We start from the raw sequence: 25,447 nt of genomic DNA, 5'->3' as shown, positions 1-25,447 counted from the left end.
CTTCTTTGTCACTGCTGTCAAAAGCTTGGATCTAACACAGCTAAAAAGAAAAGCTGTCCCTGTGCTTAACTAATTAAGCACTATGCCATGAAGGCATATGGGGGAGTGAATGTATCACATTTTCTTGATCTCAGCATTAGCTGGAGAGGTGAGTGGTCAGCTTCACGCCCTGGCCGCTTTACCCTTGGAGAAAGAGCCCGCCGTACCCACTGGATATGAGGTTGGGTGGACTCCAGAGCCTGTCTGGATGTCAGGGAGAAAAGAACATTCTTAACCCTAGGGGGGCTCAAAATCCAATCCCTCATTGTCCAGCCTGTAGCCAGTCACTATACCGACTGTGCTGTCCTGGCTCCCTATCTAACACAGGAGCTTTAGCATCTTTGCCAATCATTATGAGTGAGGGATCATATCAAGAAGGATGTGATGGACTGAACATGTAGCATGTATGGTGGAAAATGAACATATAAAAAAATTGCTCAGAAAAATTGAAGGGAAGCAGTTTGAGAGAAATGGGCTAATGGTTGATATTCTGTCTTTACATATAGCAGCCTCAGAGTTGGTAGTATTTATGAACTAGAGCAGAAGATGGCAGCAGTGGAAGCTATGCTTGAGTAGGTATTACAGTATCCACCTATGCCAAGAATGTGTCTCTAACAGCCTACTGCTTACTATTCTTATGTAAAGTTTAGTATTTTAATATATATGTAGTTGTCTTTACAGAACTTTTGAAGTTACTGAAGTTTGGTATTTTTGATAAAGTTTGTTTTTAAGAATTACACTGCGGTAATTTCAGTTGGCTTTATACTGCTCGTAAATACTAAAGTGAATACTGGATTGGTCTTTATACAGAGTGTCCCAGGTGTTTGGTGCCATACTTCAGGAGCGTACTGAGGGTTCCCTATAGAACAACTTTGAAATAGGAACCCATGTCCACAAACGTAAAATAGCAGCATTAGGGCGGCATTTAATATCATTTTGTTTAAACTTGGCGCCTCAATGTCGAAGAGCATGCATAGGCATATTACCTCCTCCAAACTCTTATGACTCACCTGCTAGAGTAGATGTTGGAATTGGCGCCCTCCATTTTCAATGCATGTGTTACATCATCGAAAGAAACTTTGGCACACCCTTTCAAATATTCCAGGTGTTTCACGGATCACGTCACATGCAACAAGTATTCTGGCCAACAGCTCAAATTCATTATCCACAGGCGTGTCGTAGATCAGGCTTTCACATGGCCCCAGACAAAATGGTCCAGAGGTGTCAAGTCTGGGAATTGGGGTGCCCAAGGCACTGGGCCTCCTCTTCCTATCCAACGACCATGAAAAACAACATCCAGGTAGTCTCATGATACAATGCTGAAGTGTGCTGGCGCTCCATCATGCTGCATCCACATTTGCCTCTGCACAATCACTGGCATGTGTTCTAGCAAAGTCGGAAGGATACGTTCCAGGAACACTTTGTAAAAGGGCCCACTGATTAACGGTGGTAGGAAGAAAGGCCCAATCAAGTGATCACCAATGATGCCTGCCCAGACATTGACAGAAAATTGCGCCTCGTGGTAAACAACTACAGTAACATTGGGGTTTTCGTCAGCCCAAACGTGGCTGTTTCGACAGCTGAACCAGCCATCCCTTGTAAACTGCGCTTCGTCTGTGAAGAACACGATTCAGGAAAATGGGCTGATGTAAACACTGGTTCAGTATCCACTGACAAAATTGAACTCGTGGCACGAAGTTAGCTTGACCTATGCCGTGCACTCGCGTTGGAGGATACAGATAAAGTTGTTGGTCGTGCAGGATTCTCCAAACACTTGATTTTGATGTCCCCACAATCTTGGCAATGGCACGAGTGCTGGTGGATGACTGTTCCTCTATGCGATGCAGTTCGACATCGAGGTGCAAAGTCTAAACGAAATGATTTTAAATGCCGCTCTAGTGCTGCTATTTTACGTTTGCAGACATGGGTTCCTATTTCAAAGTTATTCTATAGAGAACCCTCAGTAACTCCTGGGACACCCTGTATATACATATATATTTATTTTTATTTAAAAGTCATGTGATGGCATGAACAATATGCGAGTAAATATGATGTAACTTCAGCTGCCATAAAAATGTTCACATATATCACAGTAACTGGATGCAGGATACATACTGGTTCATTGCTCGACTGCCAATCACATTGTGTTTGATTACAATTCTAGGAACTGGGGCTGGAGCCATCATTACCTTCTCCTTCTCCATATCTTCATCTGAAATTTAAATAACACATATGTTAACCCCTTCCATACAATGTAAATTAATTAATTTTCACTATTGTTCACATTTCTAGACATTACAAAGTTGAACTTAAGTCAGAGTCAGATATGAAGAATTTCCAGAAGTCATCCATAGTTAATACAAACTGAATTAAAGGAGTCAAGCAGAATATTATCATCATGAACCTCTGAAATCTGTTATATGGAAGTTTTAATTCGTGCAACAAACACCTTTTCTGAACTGTTAAATTTCTAGAAGAATGAGTATCACAGCATCTTACCATTCTAAAAAAAAAAAAAAGAAATAAAAAAAAACCCTGTGGTAATAAAAGAAAATATAATGAATTAACTTGCCATCTGAAACTTCAATTTCTTTATTTTGTTCTTGTTTTCTCTTCTTAAACCATGTGTTTTTGTATGCATCCAGCTTCTTCCCCTTGTATTTCACCTGCAGCGCAAATGAAATGTCTCAAAATTAGAAGCAATTTTGTTCAATTTATCTTTCTTACATGCGGGTTTAAAAATTATGCCATGACCTATCTGACAAGTGAAAAATTAATTTGCTTCCCCATAGTCTTTTGGTGGGAATTACCTGTTTTTTTTTTCAAATATCTGTGAAATTATTTCTCCACATGAAAACAGTATGCCAGTGTCAGACTGAAATCGTATTATTTCTACAAGTATATCTACTGCAATCTGTTTATCTATCTCCAACATATTTATTTAAATCTTTTTATTTATTATCATTTATCATGTACCATCAGTTACAAAAGATGTAGCTTGGCTGTATACCCAACATATTTCAGCATCTACAATGTCATCTTCAGGGGTATATATTTTTATGTTACAAACTAAACATTGGCTTAAGGTTGTACATACTTTTTGAACAATTCGGTTGCTTGAAATTTTCTGTTGAGAACTATTTATTTCTTTATCCTGTCATGTGACAGATGATATAGGGGGGAAAATAGTTTCAAAAGTACTGCCAACATATCAGTATCAGGTCTTAAACAAATAAGAAAAAAATGAACTGAAGTCCCTTAACACGTTATTGTGAAGTTTTGCTTGACTCAGTTAAGAAGACAACATAATCTTACAAGCCCTGCTTATATGGATCTAAAGTGGAACTAAAATTTGTGGAGGCACCATTTCATGTTGTTTAATTTAGGACTTTCTTATTTAGCAATCAGTTTCACTGATTTCAAGTCAGTAATCTCAGGGTTAAGTTTCCTCAATTCAAGGTGCACCTTGTTGTAATGTTATAATTCACTGCTCCCCAGTGAAAACTTAAATGTTGGTTTTGCAACATACAGCTTATCTTTACTATAAACTGTTCAGCAAATTGTAACCTGCCGACTTGTCTCTGTTGTTACCTTAAGATGTGTATTTGATAACAGCATACTTTGATACAAGTTCTTTGGGTTCCATGGCACAATGAAAATGCTCCCTCCTGAATAACGCCCCTTGATTGATGTAAGGTACGAGTCTTCTAATGGTAGAGTGTATATATTTCTACAGAATAGATTTATGAGCCAGGATAGCTGGCATTATTTTGACTGGCTACAAAATGAATAATTACAACTTGATCCTGAACAGGAGCAAAGATATGTCTTCACTCCAACAATCAGACTGGCTCTGGGGCCCATCCAGTCTACTCTTCAGTATGTATCTAGAGCTCTTATCTCCTGGGCTAAAGCAGCTATGAAGCTGATACCTCATCTCCACCTCATGCTGAGGAATGCACTGCACAAAGCACTGGAACAATTTTACCTTTACCTTCATGAAACATGTTCATCCTTTTATTTGAAAATTACTGTAATCTTCACTGGTGGTTGTTGTTGGCACTGTTTCCATATCAAGCACATGCCTCTTCTAGCTTATTTGTTATTTTAAAGGAATATTTAGACTACACTGCTGAAAAAATCTACTGCTAAAGTAAATAAGCTTTCTAATAATAATTTATTTCACTAGGAGCAAGATACTGAACTCTCATTCACAGGGTCCAGAGTTCAATCACTCGTCAGTTCTATGTGAAAATCTTTCTGCTCACAGACTGAAACCATTACCTCTATCAAAGATAAAACTCTGGGAATATCCCTATATTTCAGAGCCCATGTTAAGCTGCAGGTGCCCTGTGTCAACATCACTGTCATGATCACCATACTCTTGGAAGTAACAGAATCCATCACATGGATGCATCCACATCAGAAATGGATTCTGTGACATTGTGTAGGTGGGCAGAGGACAGAAAGGTCAACACAGAGCTACTACACACATAACAAACATTTCAATTCACCATTTCTTGCGTTTTAAAATAGCTGTCCACTCTGCAGCATCACTATGACCTAAAATACTGTTTTGTATTATCCAGCTCTCCACATATGCAGCACAAAGCTTTATAAATCTTTAATAGAAGAGCTCAGCTATAAGAAGGTTTTTAATAAGTAAAACTTCTTAGGAGAGAAAAATAACCTTGAAAGTAATTAAAATTCTAGGTCATGACACCTGTGTACCAAACTTTCAGAGGAATGTACTGCACATACCTTCACTTTTACCTCAAAGATATAGGTAAAGCTATCCCTGTAACAGGACATGTATACCCTTAGGGTTGTGACATGTCAAGGCTCCCATACTTTCTCTAGATAATCAGCTCACAGATTGTGGTAAGGTTGTCAGCCTTATTCCCCTGCCACTCTTTACCCCCACAGGAAGATTCCTGGTACTCATTTCTGTTACAGGCTGAGTTGACCCCAGGGCCATAGTGCAGCTGGAAGGATTAGGTAAACTGAAAAAATCCACCTCATTGGGATTCAAACCTGTGACCTTCCAGCTTGTAGCATAGTGCCTCAACGAACTACACTATCACATTCCCCCAGCCTGAAGATATAGACAGTATATTAGCCTGGAATGGTGGTACCTATGAAATTACATGGTGTAGTAACTCAAAATACAACAGTATAAACCCTCTATAACGAAAAATAACCTCAAAAGTCGTAACTTGAAAAATATAAATTATAAACATATTTGAGGGTAATTGTTATAAACAGTAACTCATAAGTGCCAGTAAAGGTATCTGTACTCTTAATTCAGTACTATGCTATGAAGGCACATAAGGAACTGGAAGTACAGCTCCATACATTCTCAACATCAGCACTAGAAGGAGCCCTGGCTGCTTTACCCCTGGGAAATGAGCCCCTGGTACACTTGATAGGATCCAGTGACAGTGATAATATGGTTGAGAAGAGAACAAGTAACTGTAATTTTCATTTCGTGCACCCTGTTGTGTTATTATTAACAATTCTTTATTGCAGTCTGTTGTAACACAATAACATAATGGTTGTTGTGTTACAACTGACTCCAATAAAGAACTGTATGTAATGAAGTATTTTAGTTAGCTACAGCATATTGGTTTCTCTGTATCTTCAGTTCAGTATACAGTATTACAGAATGGGACATACAGATGCCCAGCCGCAACCAGATTTCTTTTCTGGGTTGATAATCCTTTTGCAGTGAATTGCCCATGCACTTGGAGACGCGAATACAATGTCTGTTTCTTGTGATTTTATCTTGCCATCAGGAAGCAAATCTCCTATAAACCTCTGACCCTGAAACAAAAATGGATATGACAAGATACCAAATATATACTGACATAAAAATAAAGTGTACAACATGAACAACAGCTAAGTTGCAGAGATGATTCGCTGATGATTTTCCTTTTCACTGGCAAACAACATAAAATCTGAAACAAAAATGGAACTAAACGACCAATAAAAGATGACACAGAAGACTAAGAAAATAAAACACAACGACTGCTGAAATTAAGACAGTGCTCCAAGAGAAAGAATTGCAGAGACAGAAAGCGACTAGCTATTGTCACAGAGATGTGAGAAGCTCACCAGGTACTCGATGGCCATTGTTCCCTCACCGGGCTCTAGAATGCCCGCTGCAAGCAACATCTGCAGCGTGACTGTGCGGCCGCTGGGGCCTGAGCCTGTACGACTCCGACGTTCACCACTTTCCTCATAGTCCTAAGGAAACCAAATCTTTTGTAAAAGAAAGGAAAACATGCCTCCAAAAGGAAAATTAGTATTCATCCACAAAAAGCCTCAAGTTATGTTAACAGCCCACCAGTTTCATATACTGCAGAAGAAGATCTACAACCATTGACAACCTACAGTGACAGACTGGAAGAGTAATGGATGGAAGTATCAGCACAGCTAGGTTCACCACTACTCCTGCTTGAAGTTTCACCCCATTACTTCAAATAAGCACAACTTCCGTTTTCCAGGACTCCTCCACAGAATTACCGATTCATGCCCCTAGCTTGTTTTCAGTCAGGTTAGTACTGAATAGGTTAGAGGGATTCTGGTAATTCTAGCAACTGCAAGAAAAATCTGAATTCAGTGAGAGGTTAGGAGATTAAGAACATGTGTTTTGGCTCTTCCTTCCAAATAAAAACTTTCCTGTGAATACATAAAAAATGACTGGAGGAGGCCACCCAATCTATCTTATCTCCTGTGTACCTTCAAATGGAAACGTGCACCTTTTGTTAACTGACATGCTCCCACACTTCAGTTTCAAGTCTCATGAAAGCAGTGACTTCTGTAGCAGTGATGGTGACACAGTAATGATAAGGGATAAAGTAGGTGTTCTAAGCCCTGTTATCTGCAAGAGCACTACAATACCATTTTCTGAGAACTGAAACAAATCAAAAGGCACTAGGAAATTCAAATATGTTCTCTCAATGCATTCAACTTTTATTCTATGGAATAACCTTTTTTTTTGTCAACTATGGAAATAATTCTGACAGACCTTTTATGATGTCAGTCGTCCTTGTTATGTCAACAAATATTGTAACGGAGAGTTTTAATTATACTGATCTATTTTATAAGTTTTAAGACAAATTAAAATGCACAAAGAAACATAATATGAATAAAAAGTGTGACAATCATAATACATAGAATTTTGTGTAAAATGTTTTCTTTTTTGTGTTGAATATTATGTTCATGGAAACCACAATTCTATACTATTTCATAATGATATAATATGCTCTTATAAATCTTAACTAATGCATTTTGTTTTAAAGTACATAAGAATTTTTCAAAGACATACAGACAACTGTAAAGGCATACTCATATATAATATTCATGGATCAACAAACCAATTTGTATCTTCATCCCTCACAAATGAAAAGTAAAGGCTGACACGTAGAAAATATTTTTAAATTTGTGTTAATATTCTCTCACACCCCCTTTTCTTAATTCTGCACAGGTGTAAAACACAAAATTTTAACAGTAAATTACATCATCTTTTTCTTAGAGTTACTTAATGATGCTATCAATTTTGAGACTCTATAGTGTCAATGGTAGGACGATTAATGAATCTGCAGCAGTTTGGAGAATGATAATTGGCAGGGGAAACTGAAGTATGCACAGAAAAGCTGCCCCAGTGTCACTATGTCCACCACAAATCATACATTAACTGACCTGGGGTGGGAAGCCAGCAACCGACCTCCTGGCCTATAGCACAGCCAATAAGCAATACCTTCTATACATATTATATAATACATGGGACAGTATTTTATGTATCCTGTATTTATGTGATGGCAAGTGAGCTCATGTGGAGCAATTACAATGGAAAAAGTAGGTGCAGTTTCTCTGTGAAGAAATGTCTGGCAAGTATAACTGTTATATGACTGGGAAACTAAGCCAGTATTCGCTGACCCCTGACAGTATTTATGTTTTAATTCTGGAAAACAGTGTGTCACATATAAGTGCATGTGTTTTAGCTGTCAACTATAATAATGGACTTCAGCAAAATTGAAGTCTTCCCACATAACTTTATATAAAACAAAGAAGTAAACAAAATACAGTGCAGAAGTGAACAATATGTAATATAATAACTTTTACTGGTTCACAGTAAGGCATATAAACATATACAAACAACATGTATGACATAAAAGAATCCCATACCATCAACACAGGCATGTTATGCATAATCGAGGAAGGTTCTACTTTGCTCCATACAGTGGAATATGGTGCAGTTGGCATAACTGCATATGACAACAACAGGGACAAACTATGATGCATTATTTCCACTACCTTGACTCAATAAGCCTAAGTATCATCATCTAAACATTGTATATTCTATTACTGCATATCCACATATTTACATAACTGAAAATGGTAACTATATCAAACTGCATCTACCATTAAGTTAACGCTCGTATTAAGTGTAATACATTTATATGGTGGCAAACAAGGAATAGGCTGGAAATATTGAATGCAAGTACAATAGTAGGTTTTATTAGTTCTGGCCTGAATTCTTTGCTTTCTTAAAGCTTATAATTTTTAGAGATCATCACAAATTTTAATTGTCTTATTCAAATAAACATAAGGAAAATAGACATTAGTACTGTAAAAGATGCACATATTTCAAGACAAGTGAAGGTAGTGAAGTGCACAGTTTAACTGCATTCACAAAAGCCATGCAAATAACATGTTCCTTTGTATTTTGCACCTCATCAATAAATTCTTCATCTTCAATATCTTCATCTATATCATCCTTCTCCTCCTGATCATCAGTTGCCTGTGGCTGCTGCTGTAACTGTTGTGGTTGCTGTTGCTGCTGTTGTGATTGCTGTGGTAATTGTTGCTGTTGTGACTGCTGTTGCATTCTCAGAACCTTTCAGAAAGAAAGTAATTGGGAAACAAAGGGTGATGCTATCCATTTCTCATATGGTATTTACTGTCTAAATACATCATATTACTGTCCACATATTCATTTTTTCAAGTCATACAGTTCTGCTACAAGATCTATAGAAACTGAGTGTTAGGACATCTGCTGTGAATTAGAAACAAGTAAGAAGTATGAGATTTGAAGTTTTCACACTAAAGATTTGTATTATGGCCTTCTACATTTTGAAACCATATAATGTGATAGGTACCCTGAAAGGCACCAGGTCCTCCAAAACATCTGTAACTACCAATCACAATATATTGTATCATAACTCAGAAGACCATAATGAAAACAGTAAGATGTATTCTCGGCCTTTATGAGGTACTGTAAAAAAATATCTTCATTAGTTCATTTGCCGATTATTTAGGTTACATATGTAGTATTGGAAAAGTGTGATTTTAGAAGAAATAGATAGAGGGGGTAAGACAAGGCTGCTACTAATCATCTGTATATTTTAACATTTATACACATGTAGATGAAGTCATATAGTATAAACAGCAGAGGAATGTTAATCAGATGTTCTAACACCAACATTGAATCTTAATACAATTTCATTTGCTGACATTCTGGTGATAATAGTAGAAAATGAAGAAAATCCTGCAAAAAGCTTCACATACATTAATTAATATAGTTAAGGGATATAATTTTGCTATATCAACAAGGAAAACTAAAGTAACGGCTTTTAAAGGGAAACATCCTGCAAGATAGAAAATTGTTATATATGATAAGACTATTAAGCAAGTAAACCATTTTCATTAATTAAGGTGTACTATTTCAGTCTCTGAGAATGACTGGGAAACGAAGATGAGAAATTTAGTGGCATATGTGGGGGATAAAGGAGAATGCTAAATAGAAATACAAGGCAAGAAATACAGATTAATTTTTACCTCCATCTTCTGGGTTGAAGAGTAAACCAAGCAAGTATGTAATGTTTACTCCTTGCTTGGCTTATTCTTTGGCCATGAAGATGGAGGCAGTGTTTCTCCAAAATACCTGAAAATTCCTATCAGACTAGATGGCATTGCATCCCACAAAACAATACTCTTAAAGTTCCATCCACTTTCCTTCACATCTTCTACTCCTTTAAAATTCTTCTTAATATTGTCCTCCAAAATCTGTCTAAGCTGTCTCAAACATTTTCTATTAAAATTCATCCCTAAAAATTAATATACCATCCAAAAGTCTCTACACTGAGATAAACAATCTGTCAAACAAATTTTCATCATTTCAAATTTTTCTGTAGGGCCTCCTTGCTTTATCTAAATTCAAAGAATGTTATCACATAACTTTATTCTCTTCATTAATCCACAGAAGGTAGGTATCTCAAGCATCAGTTCATTCTGTGAATTCCAAAAGTAAACTGACAAGAATATGATGTCCAGTGAACTGAATATGCATAAGACATGTTTAATAATAAATTATGGCTTATGAGATTTTAGAATTTATTTATTTATTTATTTCGTCTCTATAGATCATTGTTACATGATATAGGACAAGTCAGTTACTGTACATTGGCTGATTACAATAAGAGAATAAAGTTACAATACTTAAAATTGTTTACAATAGATTACACTAGTTAAGATTTCATATAGTGTGAGGCGGAATCCATATTAGGTCCCCTTGGCACGTCGGCTTCCATATGTCCTATTGTACCTGTACTGGTGATAATGTTTATGGAGAATTTGATGGAATGAGGATTGACAGGGGAAACTGAAGTACTCGGGGGGGGGGACCTGCCCCAGCGCCACTTTGTCCATCACAAATCCCACTTGACTAGACCGCAGCGGTGGGAAGCCAGCAACTAACCGCATAAGCTATGGTGCGGCCTGTGAGATAATATTGGTGAATTTGGTGAATCTCATGATGTTGAATATTAAGATTAAAGTCTTCTGGGATGTGATGCTCTGTAGTCTGGCGGAGACAGCAGAGCTCCAAAACAATGGTACCCATTTATCAGATTACATAACAGTACAGCACAGAAGACTGTAATTTTAAAAGTTATAGCTTGCAAGAAAATCTAACATGGCCTAACACAGGAGAGACAGATTCAGTCCTATCACTTCCCACTCACCTCTTACCCTAAATCATTGTCATATATATTAATATGGGTGAACAATATATTGATTACAATCCACTCAGCAAAAGCAGAGTTGTTTCATGAATACAGATGGGAGAAAAAGTATACAGCACCCAGCAATGTTGTTTATCAGTACACATGAAAAAAGATCTCTTAAATGTGCTGCCAAGAAAGAACAAACAAAACAAACCAAACAACACACTTGCACAGGTATCAAAAAGTAGTGCCAGATTAATATCTGTGAGTAATGAAGACAAATAATATGAAAAACATTAATCCAAAACTGCTTGATAATGCAACTCATATATTGTGTGAATACCATGTAATTTTGAACATATATCTTAGTACTGATGCACACACCTTACTATGTTAGGGTGTACTAAGGTACCGGAATTTTTTTAGGGGCTCCTTCTTGAACATGGAAATAACATACGTAAATCCATACACCCATAACAATGAATCCACTCTGACAATGGCAGCTTAAGGCTGCATGGACAAGTTTGTAACAAATTCAGATATTCATGGCATGCACACTAGACGGGGTTTGGATTTACATTATCCAACCTGTAAACTGACTAAAGTGCAAAAGGGAGTGTTTTATAGTGGGATTAGGATATTTAACAACTTGCCATGTAGAATTAAAAGCTTGTCAGAGGACATTAAGAAATTCAAATATTCCCTAAAAAAATTTTTGCAGGTGGGTTCTTTTTATTCCTTACATGAGTATTATGAATGGAAATCAAGGAATGATTGTGCTTCCTATAGATAAAGATTGCGCCTATTATTTTGTCACATCTAGAATATAATATTATCTGTCTGGTTTTGTTTATAATTGTTGTGAATGGCACCTGATTTTTGACGTTGTTTGTTTCGGTGTCGTGTCTGTGATTTGGTTTGATGTGTTACTTGTTTGTGTTCTACAACTGTTAATGTACTACAATTATATGTGGCCTTTTTAAATGTCTTGGATATTTAATTTTTAACAATTTATCATTTTAAATGTACTTTTTATTGACATGTTCTATATCTCAAGGCAGCACTGCCAATTGTAGATCTCTGGAACGAAATAAATATGTATGTATGTATGTACATTTAAAAGTTTATTGAACTTCCTAGAAACAAAAACATAGAAACTTAATACATTATCTTACTTGCAAGAATCTGTAATTTATTTCAGTGTCACAAGCAGACTGTTACTTGAGAGTCCTCTCAGATTAACATACTGTCATTTCAAATGTCCTCTAAAGTTAACATCCAACCCCAATCAAATTGTGTGGCAGTTTGGTTGGTACGGTTTTAACTGTTCCGGCAGGGCATGCGAGGTTGGAACATGTTTCCGGAGGTATTATTAGTGAAATCCCAGGATTTGTGGTGCATTATGCAGTTTCTTGAGTTACGTTCTGCCGAGGTGGTGCCTGTCGTGTATACCAATATCTGGATATACTACATCACCTAACACATCAAAATACTTGAAATTTGTTACGCACAGCATGATGCTAAAATACAGTACTGCGAAATTTGTGCGATTCGACAGAAACATGTATTCATAACCTAAACGCACAGCGTCTATCGACCTGTCAGTATTAAGTATAGGTTGGCAACATTTGCAGATGAATGAAAACAAATTCTTGAAGTACAGTCTATTGCACAATGTTTGGTATTCTTACAGTAGCACTGGGGTGTCATTTAAGTGTCCAAATAAATACCCTTACATTAAAATGCCAAACACAGTTATTGCTTAAAATATATTGATTTATTACATGTTCGCCAACTACATTCCGCTTGGTAGCATAGAAAGGTAATTTTATACAGATTAATGCGTCAATTTATACTGACCTCATTGTGTTCAGCCACAGGAAATTACTATTGTAAGAAATACAAGCTTTCTTCAATACGTCCTATAATTAATATAGCCATCCAGCTTCCATCACAACAAGCTTTGTTGTGTTTACATAGTAGCCATGATGGTCCAACGTAATCAAAACAATATCAACTGTGAAAAATTTCTGACTGAATGGAAGTAAAAATACATGAAGTAACGGTATATTTTTATAATAGAAACCAACAAGGTTTCAAGAAATAATGTTTATCCACATTTAAGTGTACCCATTATCTGATTCACGAGTCTCGACTTATCATTTGCACCAAGGGTGTCCAACATAGTTTACTGATGTCTTAAATGTCAAAATATCGTTCAAAATTGTAAGTTTTATAACCTTGTTAGTTTTAGATCATATGATGTTTTTGCTTAAGCATTTTAATTCAAATTTCTGTCGTGTTACAATATTTATATTATGTATGTTTTATAGAATTATGTCATCGTTTGTTTATAAATCTGGACAGTACTATGTGTACTTTCTGTTGAAGGCTCAGGTAATATAAACCAATGTTGTGATCTGTATTTGAAGTTGCGCGTTAAAGCTGAATGCACATTAGTTTTGATTTAATTTTGTGTCAGTTGTGCTTTTTAAGAAGAGATACTGATAAAATAAGTACATGAGTGTATAAGGTGTGATGATCAAACAAGTGCCAGATCTGTTAAAATGTACTAGTTGGTATGTTTTTAACGTTTTCTAATTAATCGACAGGATTGCATTATGTATGAAGTTGGCTGGAGTATCTAGTAAAACAACTGGTTTAACGAATGTTACAAGTGGTTTTAGGAGTGCTACCAGAATGATCAAACACCAAAATTTTTGTGAGGTCAGGGAAATGAAAAGGTATGGTTTTGTGAATACTGAGGTTTACAAATGTTGCATGGCATAATGATGCCAAAGGAATGATTGAAAATGTCTTTCTGTTGGTTTTATTTATGTTTAAATATAGATATATGTGTTAAGTTGTCAAACACATTATAGAGATCTTCCTACTGGATCCCTGAAATGCCATGGCTTATCATGCCATGTATGTCAGACTCATCACATGCCAGCATATAAGTTACCTGTCACCATATAATTTTAATCAGTATTATGTATGATTTACTTTGATCTAGCATCCTTTAGTTTTCTGTATATTGTGCGATACTTAAACTGTAAATGTTCCATTGACCCAGTCCTGGGTGACATATGGAAGGGACAGAGCATTTGGCAAGATGGGAATTGGCAGCTGTAATAAAAAAATTGGAAGAAAACCTGCTCCAGTGCCACTTTGTCCACCACAAATCCCACATGAGCTGACCTGGGATTGAACCCAAGCTGCCACTGTGAGAAGCCAGCGGCTAGCTGGTATGGCCTGAAATCCATCTTAAATTCTTTTTAAGCACTGGCAGCAGTGACAGGGACTAGATGTGATATGTGGTAACAGAAGTGACTGACATAGACATACAAATTATACTTGTATAAAGCATTAGATTTGAGGGCATTGAAGGGCCATTTTAACTTAAATTGATATTCTGTAAATGTTGTAATTTAATACCAGAAAGACACAAATGTGTAGTATCCACAGGTATTCTTCATGGTTATTGGACATGACACAGCTTCGGTAAGTTACTGGCAACAGAGAATTTAATAAAAATCCAACAGAAGGTTCTGAAGCTGAAATTTTTAACAAACAGAGCAAACATTAGGTTTGCTTAAAGAATGGCTACAATTTAGTATGTTTATTCCAGACTTTCACTATTTTAGAGGTTGTTTGTTATGCAAGAATAGCACCTGAGGGTGTTTGCTTAAATAGTGTGCTTGCACTTAGTGTAGATCATATTGTCATGTATTTGGGAGTATGTGTGACTTATACACGTAGATGGGTTTTGGATTGATGACTGAGTTAGTGCACACTTACACAACTTGTAACTACACTTCACAAACCACTATATGATACACTATACTTCTCTTCACCATCATCTTTGACTGCCGGCTCAAGAGACTCCCTCATTTATTCTCTTTCGGTTGCCTTGGGGCACCATTTCTTAACAATCTCTCTATTGTTATGGAGGTATGTTTACCTTGCTGTTGCATAAAAGCAGTAGGTCTTCTATTGTTGCGTGCATGTTCATTTCTGTGGGAACCTGTTTACTTATTTGATGCCTACCAATGAACATCTACACTGGCTCCGCTATTCCTGCTTTCAGGCATCTTGTCACATATATATTATCAGTCACACCTTAAGCTATCCTACAGCTGCTTATTTTGCAATTTCTGTCACAAAGTCTCAGTTCTTCACCCCTGAATTTAATTATTGCCAACTGTATATGTACATATTTTTGGAGTTTACATTATTGAAAATAGGTGCAATCATGTATATAAATAAGTGCTCAGTATAATCATTTTTCTCTTAATTTTAGAGGGTTGTAAAATGTATCTACCAGCTTTGTGATCTAGTGGTCAGAGTTCCTGCCTACAGATCCAGAGATCCTGGGTTCGATTTCTGGCACTACCATATTTTCTGAGAAGTAATGGGTCTGGAACGGCATCCACTCAGCCTCGTGAGGATAATCGAGTTGCTATTTCAAGGAAATAGTGGCTCTGGTCTAGAAAACCTAGATTAACGGCCGTGGGGATCCATTGCACTGACCATGCGACACCCTCTATCCGGAAAAGTTGTCACTAACTTCACCGACAAGTGGTGGTTGCTCGGTTGGTATAGTTCACTTGTGGACTACAGGCCACGGAATTTTTGTTTGTTTATATAAAATTTATACCTTTCTGTCAAAGAAGAGTAGAGTGTGGAAATGATTAAAACCAAATTTTTAAAGAAAATATCATAACTTAAAATATTTGAATACCCAAGGGAGTGGGGCACACGGTAGTGTAGTTGGTTGGGGCACTATTCTACAAGCCGGAAGGTCGCCGGATAGAATCCCGATGAGGTGAATTTTTTCAATTTACCTAATCCTTCCAGCTGCACTATGCCCTGGGGTTGACTGAGCCTCTAACAGAAATGAGTACCAGGAATCTTCCTGAGGGGTAAAAAGGGTAGCTGGCACGTAAGACTGACAACTTTACCGCCATCTATGAGCCAACTGTCTAGAAGATGTGGGAGCCTCAACCTCTCACACCCCTATGGGGCTTCACAGCCTCTTACAGGGATAGCTCTACTGAATTAGTACAGTGTATCTCAGCTGGTGGGACTTAACAATCAGCCAAGTGGCATGTGAGATCTGGAAATAATTGCTTCCGTTAATGGTTAATATGACACTAGAACATGTTTATTTGTAAAAGTACACTTGCTGAAAACAGAAGAAATTTTGCATTTACAATTTTGGAACTATGGCTTTTTGACAAAATGACCAATGAGATGCAAGTTGTAGAAGGTTGAGAATTGCTGCATTAATAGGACCAAGCAGTCATGTAAGTGAAATATGAATGATGGTGTTCCAGAAATTAATTCACTTTTCAAATGCCAGAATGAGGCAGGCAGGTATTGTGGGATGACAGGGTAAGTCAAGTAGGCAGGTTGGTGCCAAGAGGTCTTTGATAACTATAACTGTCATGGTTTGAGGTTCTTATGTCAGTATGTTACCCATCTACTAAACTGCATGGCATAACATTTCTGAAGACATCAGTCTTAAACTAGAGTTTTTCTGCAGTGTACTCCCTGTTAACCATCCCACTGAAGAGGAAAAGACACACAAATAATTGAAAAACATGGAAATTCTGAAATATGCACATAATGCCTAATTTGCTTAATTATATCGTGAACTGTATGGAGCTGGGTTAGCGCAGTCAATATAGTGACTGGCTATGGGCTGGATGGCCGAGGGGCTGGAGTTCAGGTCTCAGTAGGGTCAAGAATTTTATATTCTCCACGTTGTGCAGCCTCCTATCCAATGGGTACCAGGGGCTCTTTCCCCGGGGATAAAGCAGCCAGGGCATGAAGCTGACCACTCACCTCCAACTAGTGCCAAGGTCAAGAAAACGTGGATCTATACATCCACTTCCCCATACATCTTCATGGCATATTGCTTAATTAGCTAAGCACAGAGACAAATTTACCTTAACATTAAATATATGGGAGAAGTGTATTGGATATAAAATATATTATATTTCTCTCCAAAATATATTTAGCCAATTATCACACATCACACAGTTATAATGATACACAAAATTATTATCTGTTAAGTTAGTTGTTTCTGTGTATGATGCTTCGGACATTTCTGAAGTTATGTTTTATTTTATCCCCTTATGTTGTTATTTAGTGACCAAGCAACCGCTGATTGTTGGTGAAGTTAGTGCCAACTAGTTCGCTTGCAGAATAAAACCACGGATTTTTTTTTGTATCTTGTTATCTTAATTTGTTATCCTTTTCTGCTAGTTTCTCAGCAACGAACATGAAAAATGATTCACCAGTGAAACTGATAGTGGATGTTGATGCTGGAGTAGATGATGCCATGGCTCTTTTGCTGCTTCTCTCGGCAGATGTTCAAAAAGACATAGAAATCTTGGGCATTACATGCTCTCATGGCAATACACATGTCAACAATGTTTGTATCAATGTCCTGCGCTTATTGGAGGCAGTTGGTAGATCAGATGTAAGTTGATAAAATGTTGTTATATATGTGGATGAAAGTTGATCTATCATTCTTATAGAAGAACAGAAATTAAAAGTGATGATGTCAAAGTTCTGATGATAATATTTATGCCCAGGACAGGGGAAGAAAGAAGGGAACAGAGAAAATTACATATTGAGGTACCTGAGAATTTGTACTCCTTACCATATATTGTTATAATTAAGAATGATGCGATATCTGGCAAATTCATTAAAAAGTTTAGTTAAAAGAATCAATATAAGAGATCATTTGGGAGCCAGAGACATGGGTAGGAGGATAATATTAAAGTGAATTTAGAAGTATAGGTTGTGAAAATACAAAATATATTCAAGTGGCACCAGATGGAGCCCAAATGGTGGTCTTTTGTGAATGTGATGATTAATTTTGGGGTTCCATAAAAGCAGGTAGCTTTTTTCAGCAACTGAGTAGCTGTGAATTGCTTATGGAATTCGTTACTTTGTCATTTATTTGGTTAGTCATTCTGTCTGTTTCTTGGTTAATATTCATACTGTGGGTATAAAATATCAGAGGTTTTATATCAGAATAGCACATATCCTTCCATGTCCTTTCCAATCCCTTATTCACTAATCATCCTGTCATTTGATGCTGTATAATCTGAGGTACTTGGCAGCATCACTAAATAAACCATAAAAGAGATGTTCAACTTGAGTGTATTCTTCGTATACTTGATGCATAACATGCCTTAGGTCAGTAACATTTGATGGTTCCAAAGATCTTCAGCTAGATTCTAAAGGGTTCTGACAGTGGTGGATGACACACAGAATTACCGGGTTTTTGGACTTTTTCCATCGTCCAGAATTCTAGGTAATAAGAGGACATGATGTTTTGGAAACTGAATCTGTTTCCATCTTCAGGTGAGAAAGGAAGACACCTACTCAGTTGGGTCCCTTAGAAAGAGCTAAGGTCAAGTGATTGAGATTAGCTCTTTCTAAGGGGCCCAACTGAGTAGGTTTCTGCCTTTCTCACCTGAAGACGGAAACAGATCCAGTTTCCAAAACATCTTGTCCTCTATTACCTAGAATTCCGGATGATGGAAAAAGTCCCAAAACCCAGTAATTCTGTGTGAAGATCTTCAGCATTATGTAGATGCTAAATTTAGGCTTTTGTAAATCATTTCTGTATGTGAATATCGATGACATAGTTTCTGATCCTGCTGAAACTATAAGTCAAGAATGTTAATCATAATAGCATTCCAAGGGATTCAGTATGCATTCAGTTCCTATTATCAATGGAAATCCCTGTGTAACATTGATTTATTAGTGTGTTCTCTGCTTTTGAGATGTTCTGGAGGACACGTATTTCCGACTCATAACTGAGGGAAAATCTGAGTTCAGTTATCTCCAGTGTAATTATGTTATCATCAATAATGTCCAATAACAGTGTGTCTCTTATTATAAATTTTGATTGTCTGCACAGATTCCTGTTTACCGAGGTGCTGAAGGGCCTCTGATTGTTTGCAATGACAAGAATGCAGAAAAGTTTGAAAATTTCCATGGTTTGGATGGATTTGGTGATGTGGAATTTTCACACACTCCAAGTATGAAGCTGATTCAGTCAGAGAATGCAGTCCCTGCACTTAATCGTATTGTATCCGGACCAGACTGCAAAGGTAACTGGGAAAAAATATGTTGCTGTTTCTTGCTCATTATTGTAAAACTGGTACTTAAGGTGCCTTAGTAGGGCTGGGATCAGAGTATCATCCCTTTCCTTTTGCAAGAGATTGCACTTTCATTACTTTGTACATGGAGTGGAGGTACCATTTTATACTACGTGTATTTTATTCACATAAAAGGAGTATGGTTATACAAAATTTTAGAAGTAATTTAACTGCATATCCATTAGAATGCAAGTAATTTCTGATGGACAAATGTTGCATTGACATTTATCCAGGGAAGGTGAGACTGGTATGTCTGGCACCACTTACAAATATTGCACTGACCATGAAGACATACGCAGATTTTTCCAGCAACCTCAAGGATATATATGTGATGGGAGGAAACTCAACAGGTAAGATGAATGAAGTCACCTGTTTCAGACGGGAGATGCTGGTGAAATTAGTAGTTCTGTGAACTAACTTCTTGTAGTAAAAACCAAAAGTTTAACACCACTGATAACTAAAGCCTGCTGTTGAACATGACCTTGATTTTGTTACATCTCTTTCCTGTTCTCACAACTTATACCCCTAAAATGCATTTTAACCTTTAAGTGACAAAGTGTCCCATTCGGGCCAGTGATGAGTATGGTCGTCACGGCCAAAGTACCCNTATGTACATCGAATTTTACACTATATTTTTAACATACCTATCTGCAGAATCTGCAACAAAATTACTGGATTGTGGATAAGTTTTGGCATAACTCATACGTATATTTTTATTTGCTGTTGTTCAGTAAGGTATTATTTTAATTCCTCTATTAGGGTTTTACTTAAGTCGGTCTGGTAATTACTACATTTAAAAATAAATATTCAGGACTGTGCATGCGCTTCTACTAGCGGCGTGTGCGCGCGCTTCCACTAGCGGAGTTTAAATGCCTGACTGGCCACAACTGGGTACTTTGGCCACGACGACCTTACTCATGACTGGCACAAACTGGGCACTTCGGCACTTAAAGGTTAATGTGTTAAAAATATATAGTAAAATTCGAAGTACATACGTTTTTTGTTGTTATCTGCTTGATGTATATATAGACTGAAATGAAATTACAGAATTTGATTTCACTATGAATGCACAGAAAACAGATCACACTCTGTAATTCAGCCACGATGCAACTGTCTGTTCACGACCCTAGAAAGGGCAATAATCTCTTGCAGCTATAACGGAAGGTCTTAGCAATGAAGAAAGGACCCCTCTATCTTTCTCTTGAATAGCAATTCTTTCATTCTTCTGTCCTTTAGTCAAAAGATTTGAAAATCCAAAGAGTGTAAGCAGTGCTAGCAGAAGACCAAATGATTTTATTGCTTCCATCTGTTTTATGACACCAGTTACTGCTAAAATTTGTCAAGTGTTACAAACAGAAATGAATTTATAATGCAGAACAACTCTGTGAAGAACTGGGAAACCATTTTTGCAGTACGCATCAAAATTAAAAGAAAAAAATTGAAAATAGAGTATAACTCTTTGTATAAAAATTTTCAAATCTTCTGTTATAATATGCGACACTATGTTCTTTGCTGATAAAAACAAAGTTAATTCTATCCATTTATCATAAAAATTGAGTTAGATACAGCATTTTTAAACACAATGCTTAAAATTATTTAAGCGCCCTAACATTTAAACGCAGAGTAGCAACGGGCATTTAAATGCGCACCAGCAGTGGGCATTTAAATAAACTCCGGCCAGCTCAAGCTTACCACCATTTCAGAAATCCGGCGTTTAAAGGTTAATGTTGTCCACTCATCTCCATTTTAGGTTCATACACATCCCTTCAGGGAGTCTAACAAAATCAGGGCACCCATTTTGAATAACTTGAGATGGATAGACCAACTTTTATTAAATCCAATATTTGAGGATCCTATGAAAGAATATCATCGTTTCAGTTTCCATTTAGACAGATAGACTTAATGACCCATTTACATGAAGACCTACATGCATTTCTGACTGCATTTTAAGCATAACTCACTAAATACTCATATATATCAAAGTGAAAAATATTTTGAATAAAAGTTGTTGACATTGAGAAGATAATTATAGTTTTCTGAACACACACACACACACACACAAAGATTACTGAAGTTGCTTATTTATTTATAGTTTGCATGAATTCTGCCCTGAATTATTTATTTGTAAAAAGCTGAAAGACACATTTAGATGTATCTATCAGTGTTTTTGCTTGCAGCCATTGGTTTTATGCTATGTACAAGACAGTACCAGAATTTGTCATTCACAAGTTGAAAATCTTGAGGCAATACCATAGCAAATGCACCAGAATTTTTACAGTATATATACATTTCCTAACTTGTTGGTCTTCTAAGTGGCTACTTTCCAAGGAGGTTCATTTCTGTTCTACACCATCCAAGCCCACTTCACTAACTGAAGAACACTTGGTTGTGTAAATAGCATGAGTTGACAATGTGAGAATTAAAGATTTTATAAATAGCATGAGTTAACAGTGTGATGTATGTGAGTGTATGACCTCTGAATAACCTCATGTGTACCCATTGTTGATATTGCTGTTTTTAGATGTTCTTTGTATTTGTATGACATGTTCCACACCCTACAGTCATTTGAATAACTTTGGAGCTATGGATTGCAATGTAATGTAAATGTAAAAGAATAACGAAAATAAACAATATCTTATGATCATGTCCATCAACACAACAGTAAAGCAGAATATCTTCAGGTGAGGAGAAAAACAGATGTTGATATGTGTCTTACCTATTTAATATAAGCAGAGATTTCTTGCTTCATGTTTTGACCTATGATTTAGGTCATCATCAGGCATCTTATATGATCTATACAAAACAAACAAAAAAAAACTATCTCCGTGGCCTGTAGTCCGCAAGCGAGGTAGAGATTAACGGCTGTGGGGATCTGTTGCGCTGACCACATGACACCCTCAATCTGCCAAAGTTGGCACTAACTTCGCCGAAAAGTGGCAGTCACTCGGTTGGTATATGACCTATAACCCAAGTTATTAAAGTTAATTGTCCTAATATGGATCCATACTGTGCAACTGGTGTGTTTAAAATAGGTTATTACATAGTACGTATGAGATAACTGTTTATGAATACCATTGGTGGCACATAATACGAGGGAGCTTTCAAAGGAAGGGAAGTAGAAAGTCACATTTATGTCAGTATTATTTGACTGAGCAGTTTGATTGTAAGCAGTTATAGTTCATATTTTATGTATATAATGTAGTGTAAGGCAGCTCATTATTACCCACATTCCACATCCCATGAATACCGTCATATAGCTGATGGCATCATGTTCAATTTGTAATTGCATTCAGTATGGTTTTGCCAAGGTATGCTTATGTTCACATAGTAATTCCTCTGTTCACTGTTGCATGCTGAGATCTAAAAAGGAAAGCACCATATCATTCTAATGGTAAGTACTACAGAATGTGAAGAGAACCATATTTTTTTCTGATTGGTGAGTCAATATGACAGATTTCAGTTAAATTTGTGTCATTAGATCTATACTGAGAGGCATTTTTTTTCCTTGGCACTACAGCTCCAGTGGGTCTAGGCCTACCTCCACGAACTTATCCATTCACTTCGGTTTTTCTAGATCTTAGACATATGGTAGGACTCCTAGGGCGGGTGATCAGCTCGTCGCAAGGCCTCTACCTGTACACAAACACAGGAAAACGCACACAAACATTCATGCCCTCAGTGGGATTCGAATCCACGATCCCAGCTTCCAAGCGAGTGAAGACAGTGCATGCCTTAGACCGCTCAGCTACCGTGGTCAGCACTGAAAGGCATTTAGCACATTTAATTTTGGTATGTTTTTCAATTACAAACCCTTGTAAGGTTCTAACAGTGGTGACTATGAGGAGTACAACTTTTATTTGAAACTTTTTTCAATATGACACAGAGTACATTTGGATAATTTGTGTACACATAGGAGCATGTGTTTCCACTCTTGTTTTTCTTGGCCAGTGTTGATGACAAATCTGTTCATAAATCAATTCTGCATGAAAAATATTTTTTATGTGGTGGAGTTTCAGTGCTAGGTTAATAGTTCCAGCTGATAAAATTAACAGGGGTCAAAGTCTGTTTGTCTGCCTGCCACTCCCTCATGCTGTCTCCTGGATATCCAACTAGTGGCAGTAGCACAAAACTCAAACACAAAAGGCATCTGTCTTTCCTTAAGTATTATATATCTATATTTTAGGAGTGGGTAACATCACGTCTTCAGGAGAGTTCAACTTCTACAGCGATCCAGAAGCAGCTCATATTGTTCTTACAAGTGCATGTTGTCCTATATACTTGTTGCCATGGGAAACATGCCTCACTGTTGATATTTCTATGGTAAGTGTGTCATTTTTGTGTATACAGTGAAACCTGTCTAAACAAGCCTAATCCATAAAAGTCAGCAGATATCTTTGCTAGCTGAGATTTAGTTTATCAAGGGCAATGCTCTGTAAATTCAAATACAATTTCTGTTAAGTGTTGTATTGTTCATATGTCATATGTTAGTATCCAGAAATGAAATATATAATCCATATTTACCTTCACTGGTCATGCATTACAATACTGTAACAGCATATATGTGTGGTCCAGCAGACTGTGTTGCATTTTTTCAATGCTAATACTGTTGCCCTGAGCCGCAAGCCCTGTGGTACTCAGAGATTTAAAACTCCCAGATGATAAAGGTTAACTGCTCAGTGAAATATAAATGCTGCTTCTTTGTCCTCTTGTTCTTATGTCATATTCTGATGGGGTTTGTAATAATGCTGTACCAGGAATGGAGGTTCAGTATACTGGGAGCCATCCAGAACTCTCACATGGAGCTGTTAAATGCAGTGGAGAAGAAAGTGTGGGAAAAATCAAGTTATACGACTTGGATTTCTTGTGATGCCATACTTGCTGCTGCGGTGCTTTATCCAGAGATTGTAATAAAGAGTCAGAAGTGTCATGCAACAGTTGAACTTCATGGAACACACACCAGAGGTCAGGTTGTACTTGATCATTTGCAGGTTAAGAAGCCAAATGTGCATATCATTGAAAAAGTGGACACTTCAGCATTGAAGAAAATATTGCTTTGGGCAGCTGAACATGCTCACTTGGAGCATGAGAGAAGTAAAATATAAAAGAAGAAAATGCATCACTTTCTTCATTGAGCATGTTTCTCTTTATGTATAAAAATAAATAAGAAATAGGGTGGACTGAATTCATCTGACTGAGGATAGTGGTGGGCTTTTGTGAACATTATAGAGAATTTCATGTTTAGAAAATGTAAGGATTTTACTGAAAATATGAACAGCTGTTAGGTTCTCAGAAAGGAATATGCTGCATGGGGTTCACATATAAAGAACTTTTGCATAATTAGGGTTCACATATAAAGAACTTTTGCATAATTAGGTTGTGAAAAGTGGAAGGTCACTTACACATAAGGTTTGAGTGCTCAGACAGCCAATTCTTGTCAGGAAACATTACGGTCCTTCTGATCACTTCTGTATGCAAGGGACAGTTATACATTATATACATTTATACATTATAATTATATTTTTAAATACCTAGAGATGAGAAAAGTGTATACAATTCTAGTCAAAGAACCTGCTTGGGAGAGACAGGCATAAACAATAAGCTAATATTAAAATGGATCTGAGAGAGACAGGAAATAATAGTATGGATTAGAGTCTTCTGCCTCATGACAGGGGCCGATGGTGAGCTCTTCTGAAATGGTGATGAAACTTTGGGTCCTTTAAAAGGCAGGGAATTTCTTGATCTGTTAGTCAAGAAGGGCATTACTCCTTGGAGTATGGTAGTTGATGAATTTATTGGTGCTTGAATTTTATATGATGTTATAATGAAAATACCATTAACAGCATTGCACTGAAATTAAAATATGTTCATTCTGTTATTTGATACACCCTACTCCTGGTTTGTACTAGTATCACTGATATTTAAATCCTTACATTAAGTTTCGGTTGTTTGTGGTGGTTATTCATGTGTGACATCTCTTGGACTCAGACACATCATTCTTGTGACCTTCAAAACATGTTTTATTGCCATGGCTAGTATGGAAATGTATTTATTGTCATCACTGTCCCAGAGTTTTTTATGGGGCAAAGAAATTGACCCAGATTTGAACTTCTGTGAATAAGAACAAAATTAACATTTGTGTTTACATGTATCCATTATCATTACTAGTTTCTGCGGTACAGAGGGTAATATGAATAATATATATGTTAATGACCA

At 36.9% G+C, this 25,447-nt stretch overlaps 2 protein-coding genes across 10 annotated transcripts in view; one reads left to right on the top strand and one right to left on the bottom strand.

Annotated features, from left to right (window-relative positions):
- LOC111869494 (MPN domain-containing protein) overlaps window positions 1-12,993 on the bottom strand; it is a 23,732-nt gene extending 10,739 nt beyond the window's left edge. The window contains exons 1-6 of one of the 3 annotated variants that reach the window (XM_023861066.2): window positions 12,909-12,993; window positions 8,777-8,941; window positions 6,154-6,285; window positions 5,716-5,862; window positions 2,612-2,705; window positions 2,155-2,251 (exon numbers count right to left, since the gene is read on the bottom strand). In XM_023861066.2, coding sequence (XP_023716834.1) covers window positions 2,155-2,251; window positions 2,612-2,705; window positions 5,716-5,862; window positions 6,154-6,285; window positions 8,777-8,932 — 626 coding nt within the window. In that variant the 5' untranslated portion in view covers window positions 8,933-8,941; window positions 12,909-12,993. Of the gene's footprint in view, window positions 1-2,154; window positions 2,252-2,611; window positions 2,706-5,715; window positions 5,863-6,153; window positions 6,286-8,776; window positions 8,942-12,223; window positions 12,310-12,908 lie in introns of those variants that run through there. The other 2 variants (XM_023861074.2, XM_023861081.2) reach the window with 2 other exon arrangements.
- LOC111869513 (uncharacterized protein C1683.06c) lies at window positions 12,742-25,447 on the top strand. Of its 7 annotated transcripts, none has more exons than XM_023861093.2 (8): window positions 12,742-12,870; window positions 13,661-13,792; window positions 17,322-17,538; window positions 18,994-19,186; window positions 19,468-19,584; window positions 22,593-22,625; window positions 23,418-23,554; window positions 23,989-25,447. In XM_023861093.2, the coding sequence occupies exons 1-8, from the start codon at window positions 12,833-12,835 to the stop codon at window positions 24,334-24,336; spliced, it is 1,215 nt and encodes a 404-aa protein (XP_023716861.1). In that variant the 5' UTR covers window positions 12,742-12,832; the 3' UTR covers window positions 24,337-25,447. The 7 variants fall into 7 exon arrangements, with proteins under 7 accessions (XP_023716861.1, XP_023716879.1, XP_023716869.1 ...); XM_023861101.2 differs by lacking the exon at window positions 12,742-12,870 and adding an exon at window positions 13,155-13,274; XM_023861120.2 differs by lacking the exon at window positions 12,742-12,870 and adding an exon at window positions 13,321-13,445.

This window comes from Cryptotermes secundus, unplaced genomic scaffold, assembly GCF_002891405.2.
Source record: "Cryptotermes secundus unplaced genomic scaffold, Csec_1.0 scaffold689, whole genome shotgun sequence".
Classification (NCBI taxonomy): Eukaryota; Metazoa; Arthropoda; class Insecta; order Blattodea; family Kalotermitidae; genus Cryptotermes; species Cryptotermes secundus.
Note: the sequence above shows the minus strand (reverse complement) of the source record. Positions and strands in the feature narration are given on the sequence as shown.

Coding starts and splice junctions, on each gene's coding strand:
- LOC111869513 (XM_023861093.2), top strand. CDS start 12,833: ATGTTCGCCAACTACATTCCGCTTGGTAGCATAGAAAG. Junction 12,871..13,660: donor CCGCTTGGTAGCATAGAAAG/GTAATTTTATAC, acceptor ATTAATCGACAG/GATTGCATTATGTATGAAGT. Junction 19,585..22,592: donor GATGGGAGGAAACTCAACAG/GTAAGATGAATG, acceptor TTGCATGCTGAG/ATCTAAAAAGGAAAGCACCA.